The 18,006-nt window shown below is 48.7% G+C and overlaps 6 protein-coding genes across 7 annotated transcripts; 3 read left to right on the forward strand and 3 right to left on the reverse strand.

The window, feature by feature from the left end:
- Positions 1–137: 137 nt before the first annotated feature.
- LOC118514221 (probable ATP-dependent RNA helicase Dbp73D) lies at positions 138–3,044 on the reverse strand. The gene is made up of 4 exons (XM_036060919.1): positions 2,888–3,044; positions 1,098–2,820; positions 857–1,030; positions 138–777 (listed from the first exon to the last, which is right to left on the reverse strand). Exons 1-4 carry the CDS (start codon positions 2,908–2,910, stop codon positions 208–210), a joined length of 2,490 nt encoding a protein of 829 aa, XP_035916812.1. The 5' UTR covers positions 2,911–3,044; the 3' UTR covers positions 138–207.
- A 21-nt stretch (positions 3,045–3,065) lies between these two features.
- Positions 3,066–8,872, forward strand: LOC118514219 (importin-4-like). Its single transcript, XM_036060916.1, has 6 exons — positions 3,066–3,501; positions 3,774–6,356; positions 6,427–6,650; positions 6,739–6,871; positions 6,947–7,124; positions 7,222–8,872. The coding sequence occupies exons 1-6, from the start codon at positions 3,448–3,450 to the stop codon at positions 7,344–7,346; spliced, it is 3,297 nt and encodes a 1,098-aa protein (XP_035916809.1). The 5' UTR covers positions 3,066–3,447; the 3' UTR covers positions 7,347–8,872.
- A 99-nt stretch (positions 8,873–8,971) lies between these two features.
- LOC118514231 (acetyl-coenzyme A transporter 1) lies at positions 8,972–12,006 on the reverse strand. 2 transcript variants are annotated; one of them, XM_036060935.1, is made up of 4 exons: positions 11,770–12,006; positions 11,260–11,484; positions 9,904–11,106; positions 8,972–9,834 (listed from the first exon to the last, which is right to left on the reverse strand). In XM_036060935.1, the coding sequence occupies exons 2-4, from the start codon at positions 11,473–11,475 to the stop codon at positions 9,646–9,648; spliced, it is 1,608 nt and encodes a 535-aa protein (XP_035916828.1). In that variant the 5' UTR covers positions 11,476–11,484; positions 11,770–12,006; the 3' UTR covers positions 8,972–9,645. The 2 variants fall into 2 exon arrangements, with proteins under 2 accessions (XP_035916828.1, XP_035916827.1); XM_036060934.1 differs by having other exon boundaries at positions 11,260–11,561; positions 11,770–12,005.
- A 264-nt stretch (positions 12,007–12,270) lies between these two features.
- LOC118514234 (eukaryotic translation initiation factor 3 subunit E) lies at positions 12,271–14,266 on the forward strand. Its single transcript, XM_036060938.1, has 3 exons — positions 12,271–12,497; positions 12,743–13,012; positions 13,079–14,266. Exons 1-3 carry the CDS (start codon positions 12,408–12,410, stop codon positions 14,018–14,020), a joined length of 1,302 nt encoding a protein of 433 aa, XP_035916831.1. The 5' UTR covers positions 12,271–12,407; the 3' UTR covers positions 14,021–14,266.
- A 95-nt stretch (positions 14,267–14,361) lies between these two features.
- On the forward strand, positions 14,362–17,160 carry LOC118514220 (DNA repair and recombination protein RAD54B-like). The gene has a single exon (XM_036060917.1). It carries the CDS (start codon positions 14,504–14,506, stop codon positions 17,135–17,137), a length of 2,634 nt encoding a protein of 877 aa, XP_035916810.1. The 5' UTR covers positions 14,362–14,503; the 3' UTR covers positions 17,138–17,160.
- Positions 17,153–17,840, reverse strand: LOC118514245 (probable prefoldin subunit 4). The gene is made up of 2 exons (XM_036060957.1): positions 17,639–17,840; positions 17,153–17,570 (listed from the first exon to the last, which is right to left on the reverse strand). Exons 1-2 carry the CDS (start codon positions 17,681–17,683, stop codon positions 17,199–17,201), a joined length of 417 nt encoding a protein of 138 aa, XP_035916850.1. The 5' UTR covers positions 17,684–17,840; the 3' UTR covers positions 17,153–17,198.
- Between the last annotated feature and the right edge of the window lie 166 nt (positions 17,841–18,006).

Below are 18,006 nucleotides of genomic sequence, written 5' to 3' on the forward strand. Positions count from 1 at the left end.
ATTGTTTTTCTTTTTCTTTTGCCATTATGCCTGATATAGTTGAGACGGCTTCTTTGAACTCTATTATTGACTAAAGATATTTCCAAGTTTTTCAGGTTCTAATGAGCCTCAGGCTCTAGTATGAGCCTGTCATGAGATAAAGTAAAAAAAAGAAGTATAAATATACTTTATTATTTTCTTTTAGTAAATCCCTTAATTCATATAGAATCACTCATCGGCAATGTTCTGTTTAGCAGCCTCCGGTTTAGCTGCATTGCTTCTCCAACGATTCTTTTTTACCTTTCCATCACTATCTATTTTTCGTTTCGTTGGAACACGCTTCTCCGTCTCGCCATTTTTGGAACCTTCGCCGGATATAGAGTTGGGCAATGTTTCAACTGCCGTCGGCAAACTGGATGATGGTTTTGCTTTTTTCCCCTTACCGTTTTTAACTTCTTTCGTCGTGTTTTTGCCATCATCGGGTGCTGGTGCTTCGGTTACGGGAGTGGCGAGAGCAACGGTACTATCATTTCCATTTACTAATGTACCCTCTTCCCTGCTTAGTTCCTTGCCGTTTTCATTTGCCATCATTTCAAATTCATCAGCCAGTTTAGGACGTTTAGCATCCCCAGCGTCTTCCGCCGGTGCACTCTCTCCATGCTTTATGCCTGCCTTTGCTTTCATCTCGATTGCTTCGTTCGTCCAGCTTTTCGGGAGCAATTTAAGCGATTTTATGATCTCCGTTGAGTAGGTTATATGGACCTGATCCTTCAGCTTGCTGAGCAGATTGACTCGCGCCTAAAGAAGTAGAAGCGTTGTTAAAGGTTATCGCGAGTCAATCATTAGGGCGAAACGTGAGCCCTGTTTTCCCACTCACCATATTGCCAAGGGTTTCTCCTTTGCGTATTTTTTTGATCATTTCTGTTTCCAGTGCTAAGGCGTCGCGCAAATCGTTGAGCGCGCTGGCATACTTGGCAGCATACTTTTCCTCCAACGACATGCTCACCTCGATCGTTTCAAGATCCTGTTTGTACGCCTCTTTCAAGATGGACTGCATGAAAATAGCATGTATTAAAATAAACTTTCCACAAATTATGCAATTGCAGCGACGAGTTTACCTTAAACTTCTTCCTGTCATCTTCCGTCACCAAGGTAATGGCGGTTCCGCTGTACCCAGCACGCGCCGTACGACCAATACGATGGATGTAATTGTCCACATGCTTGGGCACATCGTACGAAATGACTACCTCGATGCTTTCGATGTCGATACCACGGGCCAGCGCATCCGTACAGATGATTCCATTCACCTTGCCCATGCTGAAACGGCTAAGCACGTTCCTTCTTGTCGCCGGAGCGAGCGACGATGACCATTCTTCGATCACCATTTCCGTCCCGAACAGTCGCTGCAGCACGAACGAAAGCCGATGCGCATTGTTGATACCGTTGGTAAAGACCAAAAACTTTCGATATCCATTCTCGCGAATCAGCCCGTACAGGGTCAGGGGTTTCATGCGCTGATCCGTCATGCACACAAACTCCTTCAGCTCGAGCGGTGTCGTGTACTGGCCGGCAAACTTGCCACGCCGTGGTTCTTGCTGTTGTTGTGCTGCTGCAAACGTTTTTCCAGCCATCATTGCTATTTCGATTGGATCCCGCACAGTCGTGAACAGCTTCGGATGGAACAGCTTGAGCGTCTTCAATTTCTCGGCGTCCCGCTTGAAGGTGGCCGAGAATAGAAGCTTGTGCGGTTGCCGCGGCCGATCGAACAGCTCGGTCTGAGAGAGTAGCTCGCTTGTGCGACCAAGCAAATATTCGTCCGATTCCTGCTTGACGTGTTTGTTCAGGTGGTACAACCAATCGTTTTGAATCTGGCTCATCACCTTGTCCGCCTCGTCCACGATCAAAAATCGAAGGTGACGCAGTGTAAACCCTTTCGTAGAATGTAAATGTTCTATCAGCCGACCTGCTGTAGTCACCACGATGTCCACCTTCGACACGTACTCGCCATTGCAGTACTTCACGAGCTTCTTCTGCTCTACTTCCAGCGGTATGCCACGCGTAAGCACGACCGGGTGAATGGTTGTGCCTTCGCACATTTTCCGGAACACCTGAAACACCTGTTCGGCAAGCTCCTGCACGGGAAGAATGACCAGCGCACGCACGGCTGGGGCCACTCGGTGCATTAGCAGCTGCACAACCGGCACTGCGAAAGCGAGCGTTTTTCCACTACCGGTTGGCGATGAAATGCACACATCACGGGGCCAGAATGGCGCGGGTTTGCCGTGCGCTGCCAGTATCCAGGGTATAACCTTTTCCTGCACCGGAAACAACCGTTTGTAACCCATGGACTTCAAGTTGTTTTTGATCGCTGCGTCCAGATATGGTTGCTTCTTTATGGAAGGGCCCTTACAGGAAAGCTCACGCTCAATGATTGTGGGGTGCGACAGCCAGGGTGGAAGCACTTCTTCCGTTTTTTTCAATCGGTGCAGTTTCTCACCACCCAGCACAATGAAATCACCCAACTGCTTGTCATCGCTGTCGGTGTGCGACGGTTGTTTTTGGGTTTCTTCATCATCTCCATCATGTGTCTCATCCTCCTTGCTGGCCACTTCTGTCTGCGGTCGTTCTGGTTGGAGGGCGTCCTCCTCCTGTTCTTGTTGCTCTTTGGGACTTTCATCACTATTCAATTCTTCCGATGGTTGGGTTTCTTGCGGTTGATGCGAATGGCTGGCTTCGGACAGCGCCAATTGCGCTTTCTTTTCTTTGCGTGCCTGAAGTTTCTTTAGGATTAGCTCCTCTTGCGCTCTCTCGTCGTCCGCGTTGAGTTTGGTCGCATCATATCTGTGATAGAAAGACGGTAATTGCATATAGTTGAGCTAGTAAAATGGGAATAATAAACTAAAAATACCGGTTCACGGTGAAAAGTTCCATCGCTGCTGCCCACTTCGATACACGTGCACGTGCTTTTGTTTACGTTTTGACGGGCTGCTGTGGTGTAAGCCGAAGCCGAATGACAGCTCCGATAGTCGGTGTGGTGTAATGTGAAGTGTGGTGTAACTTTTCCATCTGACGTGTGCAGAAAGTGAGGTTAAAGCAGCCCGTAAAAAGTCCATCAGTCCCTTGCATGATCTTTGCGCTCCCGGAGAGTGAGAAGTGTGCAAATTCGCAGATTCCACGGCACGGCACGGATTGGCACCACCAACACACGCGCTGGCGATCGAAAAGCTACCAATTCGGTTCGAAGTGTGCTTCTTTCAGGGCTGAGCGAAATCGTCATCTTTCCGTAGAAATAGTTCCTTTTCGCTGCCTTTCTCTTGCGGCACGGTGTACCTGTGAACAAAAGCAGTGCGGTTGCGGGGGGTGTCTGCCGACAATTTTTGCTCCCCCGGCCTTTTCCAACAAGCGAACGGCTCACAGTAACACGGTTTTTCTAGCAGTCCCCGGTTCTAAATAGATCTTCACAAAATCATGGAACAAATAATTAGAAACCTTCTAGTGGCCGACAACGATTTGATACAGCAAGTGAGTATGTGGGCAATCGAATTTAGTTTGATGGGGGAACGCATGATTAATACAGCAAACCCCGTGGCTTCCGGTGGTATGTCTGTACGGTGTTTTATCGTAGGTGATTCAATTTCCTGTAAAACCAAACTTCCTCCCCGATAGACAGATGGAGTCAGTGTCACGTTGAATTAGCTATACTTCTTTTCAATTCAAATCCATTTCTTTCATTCTCTCCTTCTTCCTTTCTCTCTCGCTCTCTCTCTCTCTATCTGTTCTTGTGTGTTCCGTAGGCATCGAACGATTTAAAGGAAGCGTTCAAGAAACCGGAAACGATTCCTCAGCTGTGCGAAATATGCGTCACCAACAACGATCCCCAGGTACGGCAGTATGCTGCAATGCTGTTAAAAAAGCATCTCGGCAAGTTGCGTGCATGGCGCGAGGTGCCGGTTGAAACGCAAACCCTCATAAAGAAGGGCATGCTGGAGGCGATTGTGAATGAGCCGGAAAAGTCGGTACGAAATGCAATTACCGGCTTTGTAGGGGTGCTGGTGAAGCATGAAGCCGAAAAGGAAGACGGTTGGATGGGCGAGGTGCTAAAGTTCATGTTCGAAAGCACTAGCTCCAGTGATCCGAAGCTAAGCGAGCTCGGCTCGTCCGTGTTCGCCACGCTAACCGATGTGGCACCGGACCAGTTCATGCCCCACATCGAGCTGGTGTGTCAGCTGTTTTCGTCCGCCCTGATGGCAACGGAAGCGGGCGGCAATATGGCCACCCCGGTCATCTACAACATCCTGCTCGGCATGTCCCATCTCGTCCCCTTCATACCGGGCCGGCAGGAAGTGGAGCAGACGTACCAGGACTCGATACCGTACGTGCTGAAAGCATTGGGCGCACTTGCCATGCAAGACTCGTTCAAGTTCATCCAAGCGTTCGACATATTGGAAAATTTGGCCGACGAATCATCGCGCACACTTTCGCCGCACATGAAGCTGCTGATCGACTTCTGTCTACAGCTGGCCGGTAATGCGCAGCTGGAAGATTCGGTGCGCGTAAAGACGATCACGTTCATCGGCTGGCTGGTGCGGCTGAAGAAAAAGATGATTATCAAACAAAAGCTCGTGGAGCCGATCGTGAATGCGCTGTTCGCGCTGATGAGCGTGGCGCCGGAAGTGGAAGACGAGGATGAGGAGTACTTCGGAAGCAACGAAGTGTCCACACCGAGCACCTGTGCGACGCAGTCGCTCGATGTGCTTGCGTTGCACATTCCACCGAAGCAATTGTTCCCACCGCTAATGGCACTGCTCGAACCGGCGCTGGCCGGCCATGATCCGCTGCCAAAGAAAGCGGCCTACCTTTCGATTGCGGTCATTGCCGAAGGCTGCTCGGAGCACATCTGTAGCAAATATTTGCGCGTCCTGGTAGACGTTATCAAGCGTGGCATTACCGATGAGAACGTGATGATACGCAACGCGGCACTGTTTGCGCTTGGCCAGTTCTCCGAACATCTGCAACCGGAAATCTCGCAGCATGCGGACGAAATTTTGCCTATTTTGTTTGAGTTCTTGCAGCAGCTATGCCTGCAGATCCGCTCCGGTGGTAAGGAACCGCCGCACATCGATCGTGTGTTCTACGCGCTGGAGACGACGTGCGAAAATCTCGAGGATCAGGTAACGCCGTACCTGCCAATGCTGATGGAACGGTTGTTCGAATCGTTGGATTCGCGCAACAGCGTTCATCTGCGCGAACTGTCTCTGACAACGATCGCTGCAACGGCCAGTGCGGCAAAAGAGCACATGCTCCCGTACTTTCCACGACTGATCGATTGCTTGAAGGTTTACCTGGTAAAGACGGACGATGAGGATATCTGCACGCTGCGTCCACAGGCGATCGACACGTTCGCGGCACTGGTGCGAACGATTGGGCGCGATAATTTCCTTCCGCTAGCGGTGGACACACTCAACATGGGACTGACGATGATGGACGAATCGAACGATCCGGATCTGCGCCGCAGCTGTTACAATCTGTTCGCCTCCATGGCATCGTCTGTGAAGGAGGATATGGCCGGCTCGTTAAACAAAATCGTCGAAACGATGCTGGAGAGTGTGCGCAGCTCCGAGGGCATTGTGCCGACGTTCAAGGACGGTGGCGTTGGTGGCGATGAGATGCCCATCCTGCCAAACGGCGGTGGCGGTACGAACGGTACCGGCGATGGGGCCGACGAGGACGAGGAGTTCGACATAGAAAATTCGACCGACGATGAGGAAGAGGACGAGGAGGATATCGCGGGGTACAGTATTGAGAATGCGTACATGGACGAAAAGGAGGAAGCGATTCTGGCGCTGATGGAGTTTGCCGAACACACGGGATCCGCTTTCGCACCATTCATTCAGACGGCTTTCGAGGAAATTTACAAGCTGCTAAACCATCCGAACGAGGACATCCGGAAGGCGTCGATCGATGCGGTAAAGCAGTTCGTAGTGGCACTGCATCAACTGGGCAACATGGAAGGCGTGAACCAGACGATCCTGATTTTAATTCCGAAGCTAAGCGAAATTATCCGCACGGACGAGGAGCGCACGGTGGTCATGTCGGCGTTGGACGGATACAGCGACATACTGCAGGAGGTCGGGGCAGCCACGTTCCAGGCCGATGGACAGAAGGATGCCGTGTTTAACTGCATTGTGGACGTGCTGAATGGGAAGGTCGCCTGTCAGTTCGATGAACCGGTCGACGAAGAGCAGGAAGAGAGCGAGTATGATGAGGCGATCCTCGAATCGGCGGGTGACATTCTGCCCAAGTTTGGTCGCGCTCTGCCCGCGGAAGAGTTTGCCGTTTACTTTGGACGCGTGTGGCCGTACTTTATACAGAAAATTGTAAGTTAAAGGCTCCCTCGCAAGGGGAAGACCATTTCCGTTACCAGTTTGCTTTCTTCGCACGGAATAGGAAAAATCGAAACAGAAGGACGAAACAACCGACTCGCAGCGTGCCTTTGCCATCGGAGTGCTGGCCGAGTGTTTCGAGGGTCTGAAAGAGTATACGCGCAACTGGATCGATACGCTGCTGCCGATTTTCCTGTCCTGTGTGCAGGATCGCAATAATGAGGTGCGCAGCAACACGGTGTACGGGCTGGGAGAGATGGTGATGCACGGCAAGGAATGCACTTTTGGGTAGGATTTGTGCCACACACACATTTACGTTCCCTTTTGCAGTTTACTGCACACGCATACTAATAATTGCTTCCCTGGTGTACTCCAGCCACTATCCACAAATTATGGCAGCTCTCTCGCAGCTCGTATCCAAAGAACAGCATGCCGGCACTCTGGACAATCTGTGCGGTGCTCTTGCGCGCCTCATTATCACCAATTACAGCCTGGTGCCGATGAAAAGCGTACGTCTGGTCTCTGTGGAGGAACACGTTCCTTGCGTACCACTGTTCACTCGAAACTCCGTTTATCCGTTTCAGGTGTTTCCCGTGTTCGTGGAGTATCTGCCTTTGCGGGAAGATTTCAGCGAAAACTTGACCGTGTTCCAGTGCCTTGATCTGCTGTACCGACAGGGCGATGAAAATCTGCTGCCCGTGTTGGCACGCGTCGTGATTGCTGGTTTGCAGGTGCTTTACAAGAAGGAACACAATTCCGATGGTAAGTGTGTGTGTGTGTGTGTGTGTTTGTATGGCATTAAAGATTCTTTCGCAAAACTGCTCTCACAACACCACCTTCCTACACCATCCTGTTGCAGAATGTCGCGAGCTGGTGTACAACCTGGTCAAGCAGATCCGTAACGATTTCCCGGACAAGTTTAGCGAGGCCGTGCACAGCAGCAACGAGGCGTTGCAGCAGGTGCAATCGCTGTCCTTCAAGTAGAAATTAGCGAAACCGCACTTTATGCGCAAACTGTTTGCAACCTACATCAATCCATATCTCCTACATAGTACATGCATGAAACGAGACAGTAACGGCAGTGATGGCAAGTAGCAGCAAAGCAAAGCAAAGGAATAATATTTACGTAAACGAAAGAAGCAATTCTACGGGCTGGATCGAGTGCGAGCTTGCTCTCGGAGCTACTGGTGCTGAAATGTCATTGGCCATCCATCCAAAAAAAAAAAAACAAAAACTGCATAAATGTGATGGGCAACAACGGCTCATGCGGAAATTATGGCTGTGGTTTGCTCTCCCACTTTCGTGTGTATTGAAATTTACAATTGTTTTCCATCGTGGCCGATGGCAGAGGCTGAGATTATTGCTCTTTTGCACTATCCCGTAGCTATCCCGAATCCACCCATCAAAAGATGAAGCCTAAAGCCTACCATCGTTTGAACCGAGAGAGATCAACCGATTCGCATGCAAAATGTGTGGTGTGACGAAATGGAGCATGCACTATAATATGCGCATGGTTTTTTGTGTGGTGTTTCGTTACTAACTGTTAATTTATAGATGTTGTATAAGTTTGCTTCGTCCAAGACGATTTACGTTTTACTCTGAATAGGATATTGGAATGTTTTGCATTGTTTTGAACTTCAAACAATAAGCCAATCAGTGTCGACTAAAAACCCCAATCGAGCGTAATTTACTGCTAACTTTTCTCTTCTCTTTTACGTTTCATATGAATTTTCCAATCGGTTTATCTTATATAGTTATAGCGAGACATTTGATCGCATCTTTCCTCAATTCTTTTGTTTTTTTTTTTGTTTTCCTTACCGTATCATAATATCTAGTGTGTGTGTGTCTGAAAACAACCTAACCAACGTCGTTTTTCCATTATACAGGCCTGCATTTATAAAGTACACTTATAAGAAAGACACACAATAGATAGCGCGGGTAGTTTACCGGTTCGAAAATGTTGCACGCTACGTCCAATAATGCGGAAAACACACAAATACACATCCACACGCTCAAACACATCTACAATTACAAATTGTACTTCACAGTAGTGTAATTTTTGCTCTAGCTGAATTAGCAGCTCGTCGTTGTTGCTCTAGAAGACGTGATTGAGTTTGCATTAAACATAGGTTTCTCCATGGTCAAAAAGCCAGACATGGTCGGACACGATTATGGGTTCGGTGACTAGTAAGTGATAATAGCGTAAAGCTCTCCCGTGCGAGGGAGGGGAGTCACAGTATGGTAGTGTCCAAGAAGAGTCCGTTTTTTTTACCGAAGAACAGAGCAAAGATATCAACACACAAACCTCGCCGTGTCCTTGTGGGAAAGTGTGTGTTAGAATAATGCTGCTTTATCATTGTTTGTTTGTATACATACCAATGTCATGTTATATTGTCAGATGTACAGCAGCATGCGTGTGCTAATCAACAAGACTAGCTTCCACACACACATACACAGTTATTTTCATTTTCAACAAATTATACCTGCTCAGAATGGCGTGTTCTTCTCTAGGATGATGTGTTTCTATTGCTTCTTAACTAACGATGACAATAACAACTACTTTCGCTGCATGCATTGGAAAGAGTCAATAAAGAGATTAATAAATTCAATTTGCGATGGTAAAATACTTGCACACTGTATTTTTGTGTTGTTTTTTTTTTATTTTTGTTTCCCCCGTGTACACAAACATAATTATAAAACATATGTGTGCTTTGTTCTCCAGTACTCCTTCGTGTCGTGTTCCATAGAAACGGATCGCAGTAGTCTAGCTTTGGTACTACGATAAATACACACATCTCAGTTGTAGTTGTATGATGAAGCACGAAAAAGAATGTCCATTACTACTTCCCCGTCTAACTGTAAGGGTGGGAATGAAAGCGCATCTAAACTAACAGAAACAAACGAATAACTAAACAAATAAAGAGCAAACAACGAACTACGATATTCATTGTATCGTGCTGTTCTCCACTCGCATCCGGGAGAAACGAGAACGACTTTGTGCGTTTTCTGTTTTCTGACAAAGCAATCAGGTGGGCTATTATAAAATCGTTACCATGGCGCCTTTTTCTTCCACTCCTCCATTACACGTCGACAACAACGACCGCTTGGCGATTTGTGTTTAAATTATATATATAATAAAAAAAAAAAAAACATTTCCTAAAACCCTGCGCGCGCCACACGTTCCAGCGGCGCCGGATTCGCTTGTTTGTGTATCAGTTCGTCTTACCCTCGTCGCTTAAAGCACCGAATAAAAATGGAATTGTCATATTAGTTGCATTAATTGCTAGCTGCTATGCGCACGGTGGTGAACCTGGCGCGCTACGCGCCACGCTTTGAGCGGAAGTTCCTGTAGCTGACGAATTTTGCTACTGCCCCACCGGTACCAGAGGAGCCCGTACAGGAGGCAAATAAATATCTCTACATAATACCCATCGATCGTGATCGTGCACTGACCACCACCAGCGATGCAAGTCTGTAACCAGGGCAGAACAGAAAGGTTTGTCAAACATCGTCATTCGTCGGTTAGCGTTAGGGAGCTTACCTCTTTTAAAGCTGCATCTGAACAATCATTGCTGGCCGCGTTCGAGCACCGTCTCCACGTGACGTAATCGACCAACCACAGTACCACCGTCGTTGGCCAATTCCCGCCGAGGTTGCTGAGCGTGTTCAGCAGCGTCATGTAGGTGCCACCGACGGCGGGATCGCTTATGCGAGCGAAAAACGCCATCACGGCCACAAACATGCTGTACAGTGCGATCTGATACAGCCCGTAGTTCACTAGCAGCAGGATGTAGTAATAGTACGGTACCTGGTGATCGTGTATGATGGCCGGCGTGATCCACACGATACCGGCCGCCGTTAACGTTAGTGCTATCCGGTACGGGATCGCCTTCAGATACACTTCCATCGGTCGTGTGCCAGCCGTGTACTTGCTGATCGCTAGCGGTAACACTATTTGCAGCGGAACAAGCGGAACTACGAGCAATGCTAGCTTATCCTTCGGGACACCTGCGTCGATCAGCTTCAGCGAGGTAACGGCATCGCACGCTGCAAAACCGGCCTTTGCCGTTAGCAGTATCGCTACCAGCGTTAGGATCGGTTTCATCTTCATTATATCGAGCAGCAGACGATAGGTTTGCTTAATGTCCAGCTCCAGATGCTCCTCGTGCCCGCGATCGATGCTAGGGGCAAGCTCACGTTTGCCGAGCGCCACCAGCGTGGTCGTGACTATAAACACCAACCCCCAGAACCAAAGGTATCCGGACAGATTCACCAGACCCTCGGGCGCGGGTTCGGAGCGCAGATAGCTGTTACAAAATTCGGCCGATTCCAGTGCCATAAAGACAACGTATCCGAGAAAGTAGCCAGCCGTCTGACCGACACTGTTACACGTCGAAGCGTAACCCACGTTGCAGCGTTTCAGCATCGTCAGGGCCCAACCGTCTACCGCAATGTCTTGGGTAGCGGCCAGGAAGTTTAGCATGAAGAAGATGAAGCTTAGCAGCGGAATGTTGAGTGTGCTGCCGCTCTCAACGTTGGAATGCTCATCGGTGGTGTAGCTGCTTTCCGCACCCAACCATCGGTTCACGTGCAGCGATAGAATCAGCATAAATATGCCGATCAGATATTGGGTAGGGATGAGCCACGACTTCCGCCGCCCGAACCGTTTCCAAAACAGTGAATCCACTATCGGAGCCCATAGTAGCTTTAGGCTGAAGGGCCAGTGAGCGAAACTGAATTCGGCCTGTAAAAGTGCACAGTGGGTTAGTAGTTTAACATTCGTCGCCTTGCATAACTAAATTACACAGCAGGCTGGCAAGATATGGGTTCTACATCAATCATCACGATAAGCCTACTATGATAAGATGCCCATTCGTGTAGTTAGATCTCGACGCACCTGCTGCTTGTAGCTAGCACCACGATTCTGTAGCAGCATCGGTATGGCCGAGGCCAATCCAATCGGAATGCCTTGCAGCAGGTAGAGAAAAACCAGTATGGCAATGTTGCTCCGGTCGCCTAGCAGGTCACTTTTTTCGTGCTTCTCGTCATCGTCACCCGGCGGCAGGAGCGTTTCATGATCGGCTCGATCGGTTTTTTTGCGTCTGTTGCTCATTCTATGAAACTACACGCGCCTCGCCGGGGTGTATTAAATAGAAAAAAAAACGATGGCCTTTAAGAAGTTCCGTTCGCTCGCTTCGGCTGTAAATATAGGAAAAATGGTGCCAATAATCGCACCGTTAAACATGTGCCAATTTATTAACAAACAAACAGGCAAGCAGGTTGTTCGCTCGAGTCCGCCACACGGTACACGTCACTGCAAGTGCGGAACGAAGAACGGGTGGAATGTTTTTCCACTTTCTCATTGAACACGGCACTCGCCTGTGAACACCTACTCGGCACCACGTACCTGTCTTTCGATGCTGACCGACCGGTAGCGAAAAAGGTTTTGGAATCCCTGTTCACTTAACCAAGTACAACAGTATTAACACAGACCAGCCAAGGGAAGAATGTGTCTAGCATTCTTAACGCTATGTCGGCGTTCACACAGAAAATCGGAAGTAAAAAGGGTAATGTTGCAGTTGCAGCACGATGATAGTACGTGGAAAACGGAGAAGAGAGCGAGAGAATTTATTTGTTTGTTGTCATTTCAGGTAAAGCGCCTACACTGTGACATTCGGTGACAGCACGATGACAGATGACCGTATGGATGCAAAAGTTGTGAACTAAAGTTATTTATTATAATATTCATACCAATACTAGAGATACAAACGATACAACAAATTAAGCAAATTTAAATCATCAATATAAAACTGCTATCTACCACGAGCCGCAAACATTACCAAAAAAATCTATTCTTACTTTTGTCTGCCTCTGGCAACACTGCCGTTTTTTGACAATCGGTTTCTTGCTGGCGTTGCGTATAGCGCTTCTTCTTCTTCTTCTCACCGAACTAGCCGTGCGATTTGTCCACATGTCGGATTAGCTAGGAGTTTTCCAGTGAAATTTCCTGCGAAAAACGTACAGTTTCCACTAGAATCCGCAACCATGGCCAAGTTTGACCTCACGACCAAGAATTGCCAGTATTTGGATCGTCATTTAACGTTTCCTTTGCTGGAATTTCTGCTGCAAAAAAATGTAAGTAGTGCAACAGAGCAAAACAAGGAGGAGAGAAAGAGAGAGGGGCGAATAATGTGAAGAAGAATGGCAGTATGCGCAGGGATGGAAGGCTGCTGTGACCGCTTGGCCGGATCTTCGTTCCGGGAAACCAGGATTAGCTTCTTTTTTTTCTCCCTGTCCTGTGCTACCTACGTTACTGCTGATTTGTCATCAACGTTATTATAACCTCACTTTTTCCTCTTTTCCGTCGGCAATGTCGGCAGGTTTTCGACCAGAATTCGTTGCTGAAGTTCATCCTGGAGACGTTAAGCAAAACCAATATGTTGGACTACACAAACGACATTCGTGAGCGCTTGACGCAGGAGAAAAGTGAGCCGGATGAGGTGAACCAGCGCCGGTCAGCGGTGCTGGTAACACTGAAGGAGCTGCAGGCCGAAGTGGCACCGCTGATGAAGTGTATGGAGGAGCTCAAGAATCCGGACTCGTCGAAGGACCACAAATCGGTCTTGCTTGCTTTGCAGCAGACACTGGATGTAGGTAGAACGCAAGCGTTCCAGACTAGCAGTCATTCTAATTGAGCGTATATCATTTCTTTTCAGTACGACATCATCCTGAGCGCGCAAAAGCTGGCCAAGTTTCTGTACGAGTGTGGCAACTATAATGGTTCGCTGTCCTACCTGTACGTCTGCATGCTGGCAATGGAACCGAGTGACAAAAACTACCTCGGGGTGCTGTGGGGCAAGCTGGCAGTTGAAATTTTGACGCTTAACTGGCCCACCGCTCTGGAGGACTTGACGCGTCTGCGTGACTTCATCGACAACTACAACTTTACCCCGATCCAGGTGCTTCAGCAGCGTGCCTGGCTGATTCACTGGAGCGTGCTGGTGTTCTTTAATCATGCGAAGGGTCGCGATCTGATCATCGACATGTTCCTGTACAAGCCGCAATATCTGAACGCGATCCAGACGATGTGTCCACACATTCTGCGCTACCTTGCGACTGCCGTTATCATCAACCGCGGGCGCCGGAACGCGCTGAAGGATCTGATCAAGGTGATCCAGCAGGAATCGTACACGTACCGTGATCCGATCACCGAGTTTCTGGAGCATCTGTACGTCAACTTCGACTTTGAGGCGGCACGCAAGAAGCTGAACGAATGCCAAACGGTCATTTCGAACGATTTCTTCATCATCGGCTGTTTGGCCGAGTTCATTGAGAACGCGCGTCTGATGATCTTCGAAACGTTCTGTCGCATTCACCAGTGCATTACGATTGGCATGCTGGCGGACAAGCTGAACATGAAGCCAGACGAGGCGGAATGTTGGATCGTGAACTTGATCCGTAATGCGCGGTTGGACGCGAAGATTGATTCGAAGCTGGGCCATGTGGTGATGGGCACGCAGCCCCTCTCGCCGTACCAGCAGTTGGTGGAAAAGATTGACTCCCTCTCCGTACGCTCCGAAGCGTTGACCCTGTTGGTCGAGCGAAAGCACAAAGCTAAAACTCAGGAAGCTGGCGAAGGCCACTGGAAGTATTACTAACAAGGGGTACGACAGACGTTTGCACGCTTTTTCCGCAATTCTTGGCATACGACCAGAAACATTGGAAAATAATTTTGTGTGGTGCAGAAGTGTGAAGAGGAGGACAATTTACAACCAACTACGGAGTGTATCGAAGGATCAGCGCAGCGAAAAATACAGAACATTCATTCGAACCATCGGTAAAGATGATTATGGATAAGCGAATTAGTTGGAATAAAAGGGCGTACGCTAGCGAGCGGGAAGAACGCAAACTACGTATTTTAGTTGATTCTTGAAAGAAGTGCGTGAGAACTGGAAAGCTCAAAACCAGGACGAATTTGCATGCAAATGATTCTACTGCTCCCGAAAAACTTTTTATTTGATGTGACAAATGCTTTTGCATTCATCGCTGTCAACAAACACCAACTGTCAAATTGTGGCGGCATTGCATTTGTGCATCGCCGATGCGCATTCAGTTAGAATAGAGATCAAGAGATCGCCGAGATGCGACGAAGTTGTGCTCCGTCGATGAAACGGACCAGTGACTCCGGCACTGAATTGCATCCGGTCAAGAAAACAGCGAATGGCGTTGAGAAGACACCTGCTGTGGGATTCCATCCTGATCGATCCACAACTACAACAGCAGGCCATGGCAGCAACGAGAGTGCTGCTTTGAAACCGAAAAACTCAGATGGAAGTGAATCCAAAACCATCTTTAACGTTGTTTGGGGTAAAATAAGTACCCGGAAGCACAAAACATGGGAAGGAGACGGTACGCTCGAAGTGTTCGGCAGGAGTGCCGTGCTGAAGGATGAAGCTGGTAGGATAATAACGACGGCTAGCGGACTAAAGATAGATGAGGTGACGGAGGGAATCCAGCTGGTTGTAGGATCGAAGGAAGTGGAAGTTTTGGAGAAAAGAAGGGAATCCCAAACCTCGTTGAACTGCGGCACAAGTGCATCGACAGCTGCAGCCAGTTCAAAGCGCTGTACGTCGGTAGTGCCAACCAGAAAAAACTTTAAACCACCAGAGCAGAAAGTGCACGATGTACAGCAAGAGCCGAAACCATCGAAAGTGAATGAGATTCTACCTACGCTGGATACTAGCTTCTCGGTTGTACCTTCCACCAGAGCTAATACCAGCTTTAAATCGGTCTCTTCGATTACGGATGAGACAACAGCGGAGCAGACGACGGTGGAACCGTTGATCATGAAGAAACCGTCCTTCGAACATCAATTCCAGCACAATGTGGACAATGCGCCCGTGTCGGAAGTGCACGTACCCCTATGCCTTACCCGCCATCTGCGGCCACACCAGCGCGAGGGTGTTGCCTTTCTCTACGAATGTGTAACCGGAATGAGGATGCTCGAACCGGCTGGTTGTGGCGCAATTTTGGCCGACGAAATGGGTCTCGGCAAAACGCTCCAGTGTATCGCCCTGATGTACACGTTGCTTAAAAGTGGTCCATACGGAAAACCGCTCGCCAAGCGCATACTGATCGTTACGCCGAGCAGTTTGGTTGACAACTGGGATCGTGAGATCACCAAATGGCTACGAAATGAACGTATCTTCACCTTCATCGTTGGACCCAACAATAAGCTCAAGCGGTACGCGCAATCGCCACACATACCGCTACTGATCATATCGTACGAGATGCTGTCGAAGCAGATCGGCGAACTGGACACGGTGCGTTTCGATCTGATGGTTTGTGACGAGGGCCATCGGCTGAAGAACAGTAACGTGAAAGCATTCGGTACGCTGAATCGATTAGCCTGCAAGCGGCGCGTGCTGCTAACCGGCACACCGATACAAAACGATCTGCAAGAGTTCTTTTCACTGATTAACTTTGTCAATCCCGGGATCATTGGATCGTATCAAGATTTTAAAGCGCGCTACGAAACTCCCATCCTTGTCTCACAACGGCCCGGCGTACTGCCCCAATCGATCGAGCTCGGTATCGAACGGCTGAACGAGCTGAACGCCATAACGGATCGTTTCATGCTGCGCAGAACGCAGGAAGTGATCAATCGATATCTACCGGACAAACACGAGGTAGTAGTGTTGTGTCAACCGTCCGAGCTGCAAACCAGCCTGACTCGCACAGCACTAACGTTTTACGAGAGTGAAAAAAGTTCCTCCAACGCAATTTCCCCGCTTCAGTTGATAACGATTCTGAAGAAAATCTGTAACCATCCGTCGCTCGTGTCGGTACAGGGCAAGGGTGATCCGGAATCGTTGGTGCACGTCCTGTCGGACCAGTTACCTCCCTGGCAGCGGATGGGACCAAGCGATTCAGCAAAGCTGGCCATTGTGGAGGCTCTACTGGAGGCAATGTGTGCCGTGCAGGAAAAAGTTGTGATCGTATCGTACTACGGCAAGACGTTGGACATGATTGGCGGGTTGTGTGAGCATTACAATTATAAATACTGCCGCCTCGATGGCTCCACGGCAGGTCCCGATCGGTGCAAGATCGTAGCGGCATTTAACAATTCCGCTTCCGACTGTTTCATTTTGCTGCTCAGTGCTAAAGCCGGTGGTGCCGGGTTGAATCTGATCGGCGCATCTCGGTTGGTGTTGTACGATAACGACTGGAATCCGGCCAACGATCTGCAAGCCATGTCCCGCGTTTGGCGCGACGGGCAACGCAAACCGGTGTACATCTATCGGTTGCTAACCGCCTACTCGATCGAGGAGCGTATTTTTCAACGACAAATTTCCAAAACTTCCCTCAGCGGGTCCGTGGTGGACCAGAGACAAAATCTAAGCAATCTAAAGCTGTCGGAAGACGAACTGAGGGACCTGTTTTCCATTATTGACCCTAACACCGCAGACGATTGTTTGACGCACAGTTTGCTCGAGTGTGCCTGTGCCGGTATCGGTAACGCTCCAGATAGGGAAGAAATGTCTGGCGATTCGTTCGAGGACTTAACCACCGAAAGCCGCTTTCAATTAAGGCCAACCGGTGCAAAGCGCAGCAAAGTGAGTAAAAAGAAGTTTGCACTCAAGATGCAAGAACTAATGCGCTGGGAACATCACCGATCGCCCGTATCCGAGCGTGTCCTAGAGCAGCTCGGTTTGGTCCGTTGTGCCGATGAGATAATATTCCTGTTTCGAAACATTGTATCGGCGACAAAGTAAATGGCACTACAATCGTACTCATACCCGGGGGTTTACGCACCAACTTTCTGTATCGCCTTGTTTATTCGTCGTTTTCCAGATGAATGTTGCTGCCAAACCGTCCGTACAGGTAGCCCTTCAGATCGCTCATCTTTTGCTGCAGATCTCGGTTCGTTTGCTGGATGCTGTTGATTTCTTGCTTCTTGCGCTCCTTCGCCTCAGCCAACAGTTCGAGCGTTTTGGCCTGGTCGTGCGAGAAGAAGACGTCGCCCATCAGGAACGGGATTTGTACGTCGTCGTCCAGCAGTTCGATTTCATCACCGGCTTCTTCGAGATTTTTCAGCTCGTTCTGTTTGATGCGCAACTCCTCCTTCAGATCCTCCACCTTCGCGTTGTAGTTGGCGAACTTGTTAATCTTCATCTGGTCTTCGTAGGTGATGTGAACATCTGAGTCCTAAAATGGTCTCAAAACTGGTGGGTTAGGGTGGATGCCGTGCGAGGAGCGCGGATATCGTGCATTACCGGCTGAAATGTGCCTTTCGATTTCGTTTCCGCTTTAGTGCTCATTTTGAAATGCTTTATTTAAGTTACTACTTGCGGCCTGCAACACACAACTTTTGGAATCGCATTCGGCACTTGGCTGAAAAGTGGAAATTTGGACCGTGTGCTGGCTTCTTGTTGTTCTTCTTTCTATTATGACATTTGCCTTTGACAGCTCGTTTGACATTTCACGAATTGCGAAAAAAATGGGAAAATAAAAAAAGTAAATTGCGTTTCTTGCATTGTTGTACGGAAAATAAAACAAAAATAAATTGCCCGAGTTACGGAAAAGTGTTTGAAAGTAAGTAAATCTTGAGAAACCGGGGAAATGCTGCAATTTGTGGTAAAAT

This window comes from Anopheles stephensi, chromosome 3 (assembly GCF_013141755.1).
Source record: "Anopheles stephensi strain Indian chromosome 3, UCI_ANSTEP_V1.0, whole genome shotgun sequence".
NCBI lineage: Eukaryota > Metazoa > Arthropoda > Insecta > Diptera > Culicidae > Anopheles > Anopheles stephensi.

What these genes read in the sequence shown, in the direction of transcription:
- LOC118514221 (XM_036060919.1), bottom strand. Translation starts at nt 2,910, where the DNA reads ATGGAACTTTTCACCGTGAACCG. An exon ending in GAACTTTTCACCGTGAACCG is followed by an intron (nt 2,821 to 2,887) that starts GTATTTTTAGTT and finishes TTTCTATCACAG; the next exon opens with ATATGATGCGACCAAACTCA. An exon ending in ATGACAGGAAGAAGTTTAAG is followed by an intron (nt 1,031 to 1,097) that starts GTAAACTCGTCG and finishes ATTTTCATGCAG; the next exon opens with TCCATCTTGAAAGAGGCGTA.
- LOC118514219 (XM_036060916.1), top strand. Translation starts at nt 3,448, where the DNA reads ATGGAACAAATAATTAGAAACCTTCTAGTGGCCGACAACGATTTGATA. An exon ending in ACAACGATTTGATACAGCAA is followed by an intron (nt 3,502 to 3,773) that starts GTGAGTATGTGG and finishes TGTGTTCCGTAG; the next exon opens with GCATCGAACGATTTAAAGGA. An exon ending in GCCTGGTGCCGATGAAAAGC is followed by an intron (nt 6,872 to 6,946) that starts GTACGTCTGGTC and finishes TATCCGTTTCAG; the next exon opens with GTGTTTCCCGTGTTCGTGGA.
- LOC118514231 (XM_036060935.1), bottom strand. Translation starts at nt 11,475, where the DNA reads ATGAGCAACAGACGCAAAAAAACCGATCGAGCCGATCATGAAACGCTC. An exon ending in GTGCTAGCTACAAGCAGCAG is followed by an intron (nt 11,107 to 11,259) that starts GTGCGTCGAGAT and finishes GCACTTTTACAG; the next exon opens with GCCGAATTCAGTTTCGCTCA. An exon ending in CAGATGCAGCTTTAAAAGAG is followed by an intron (nt 9,835 to 9,903) that starts GTAAGCTCCCTA and finishes CCCTGGTTACAG; the next exon opens with ACTTGCATCGCTGGTGGTGG.
- LOC118514234 (XM_036060938.1), top strand. Translation starts at nt 12,408, where the DNA reads ATGGCCAAGTTTGACCTCACGACCAAGAATTGCCAGTATTTGGATCGT. An exon ending in AATTTCTGCTGCAAAAAAAT is followed by an intron (nt 12,498 to 12,742) that starts GTAAGTAGTGCA and finishes CAATGTCGGCAG; the next exon opens with GTTTTCGACCAGAATTCGTT. An exon ending in CTTTGCAGCAGACACTGGAT is followed by an intron (nt 13,013 to 13,078) that starts GTAGGTAGAACG and finishes ATTTCTTTTCAG; the next exon opens with TACGACATCATCCTGAGCGC.
- LOC118514220 (XM_036060917.1), top strand. Translation starts at nt 14,504, where the DNA reads ATGCGACGAAGTTGTGCTCCGTCGATGAAACGGACCAGTGACTCCGGC.
- LOC118514245 (XM_036060957.1), bottom strand. Translation starts at nt 17,683, where the DNA reads ATGAGCACTAAAGCGGAAACGAAATCGAAAGGCACATTTCAGCCG. An exon ending in CGAAAGGCACATTTCAGCCG is followed by an intron (nt 17,571 to 17,638) that starts GTAATGCACGAT and finishes AGACCATTTTAG; the next exon opens with GACTCAGATGTTCACATCAC.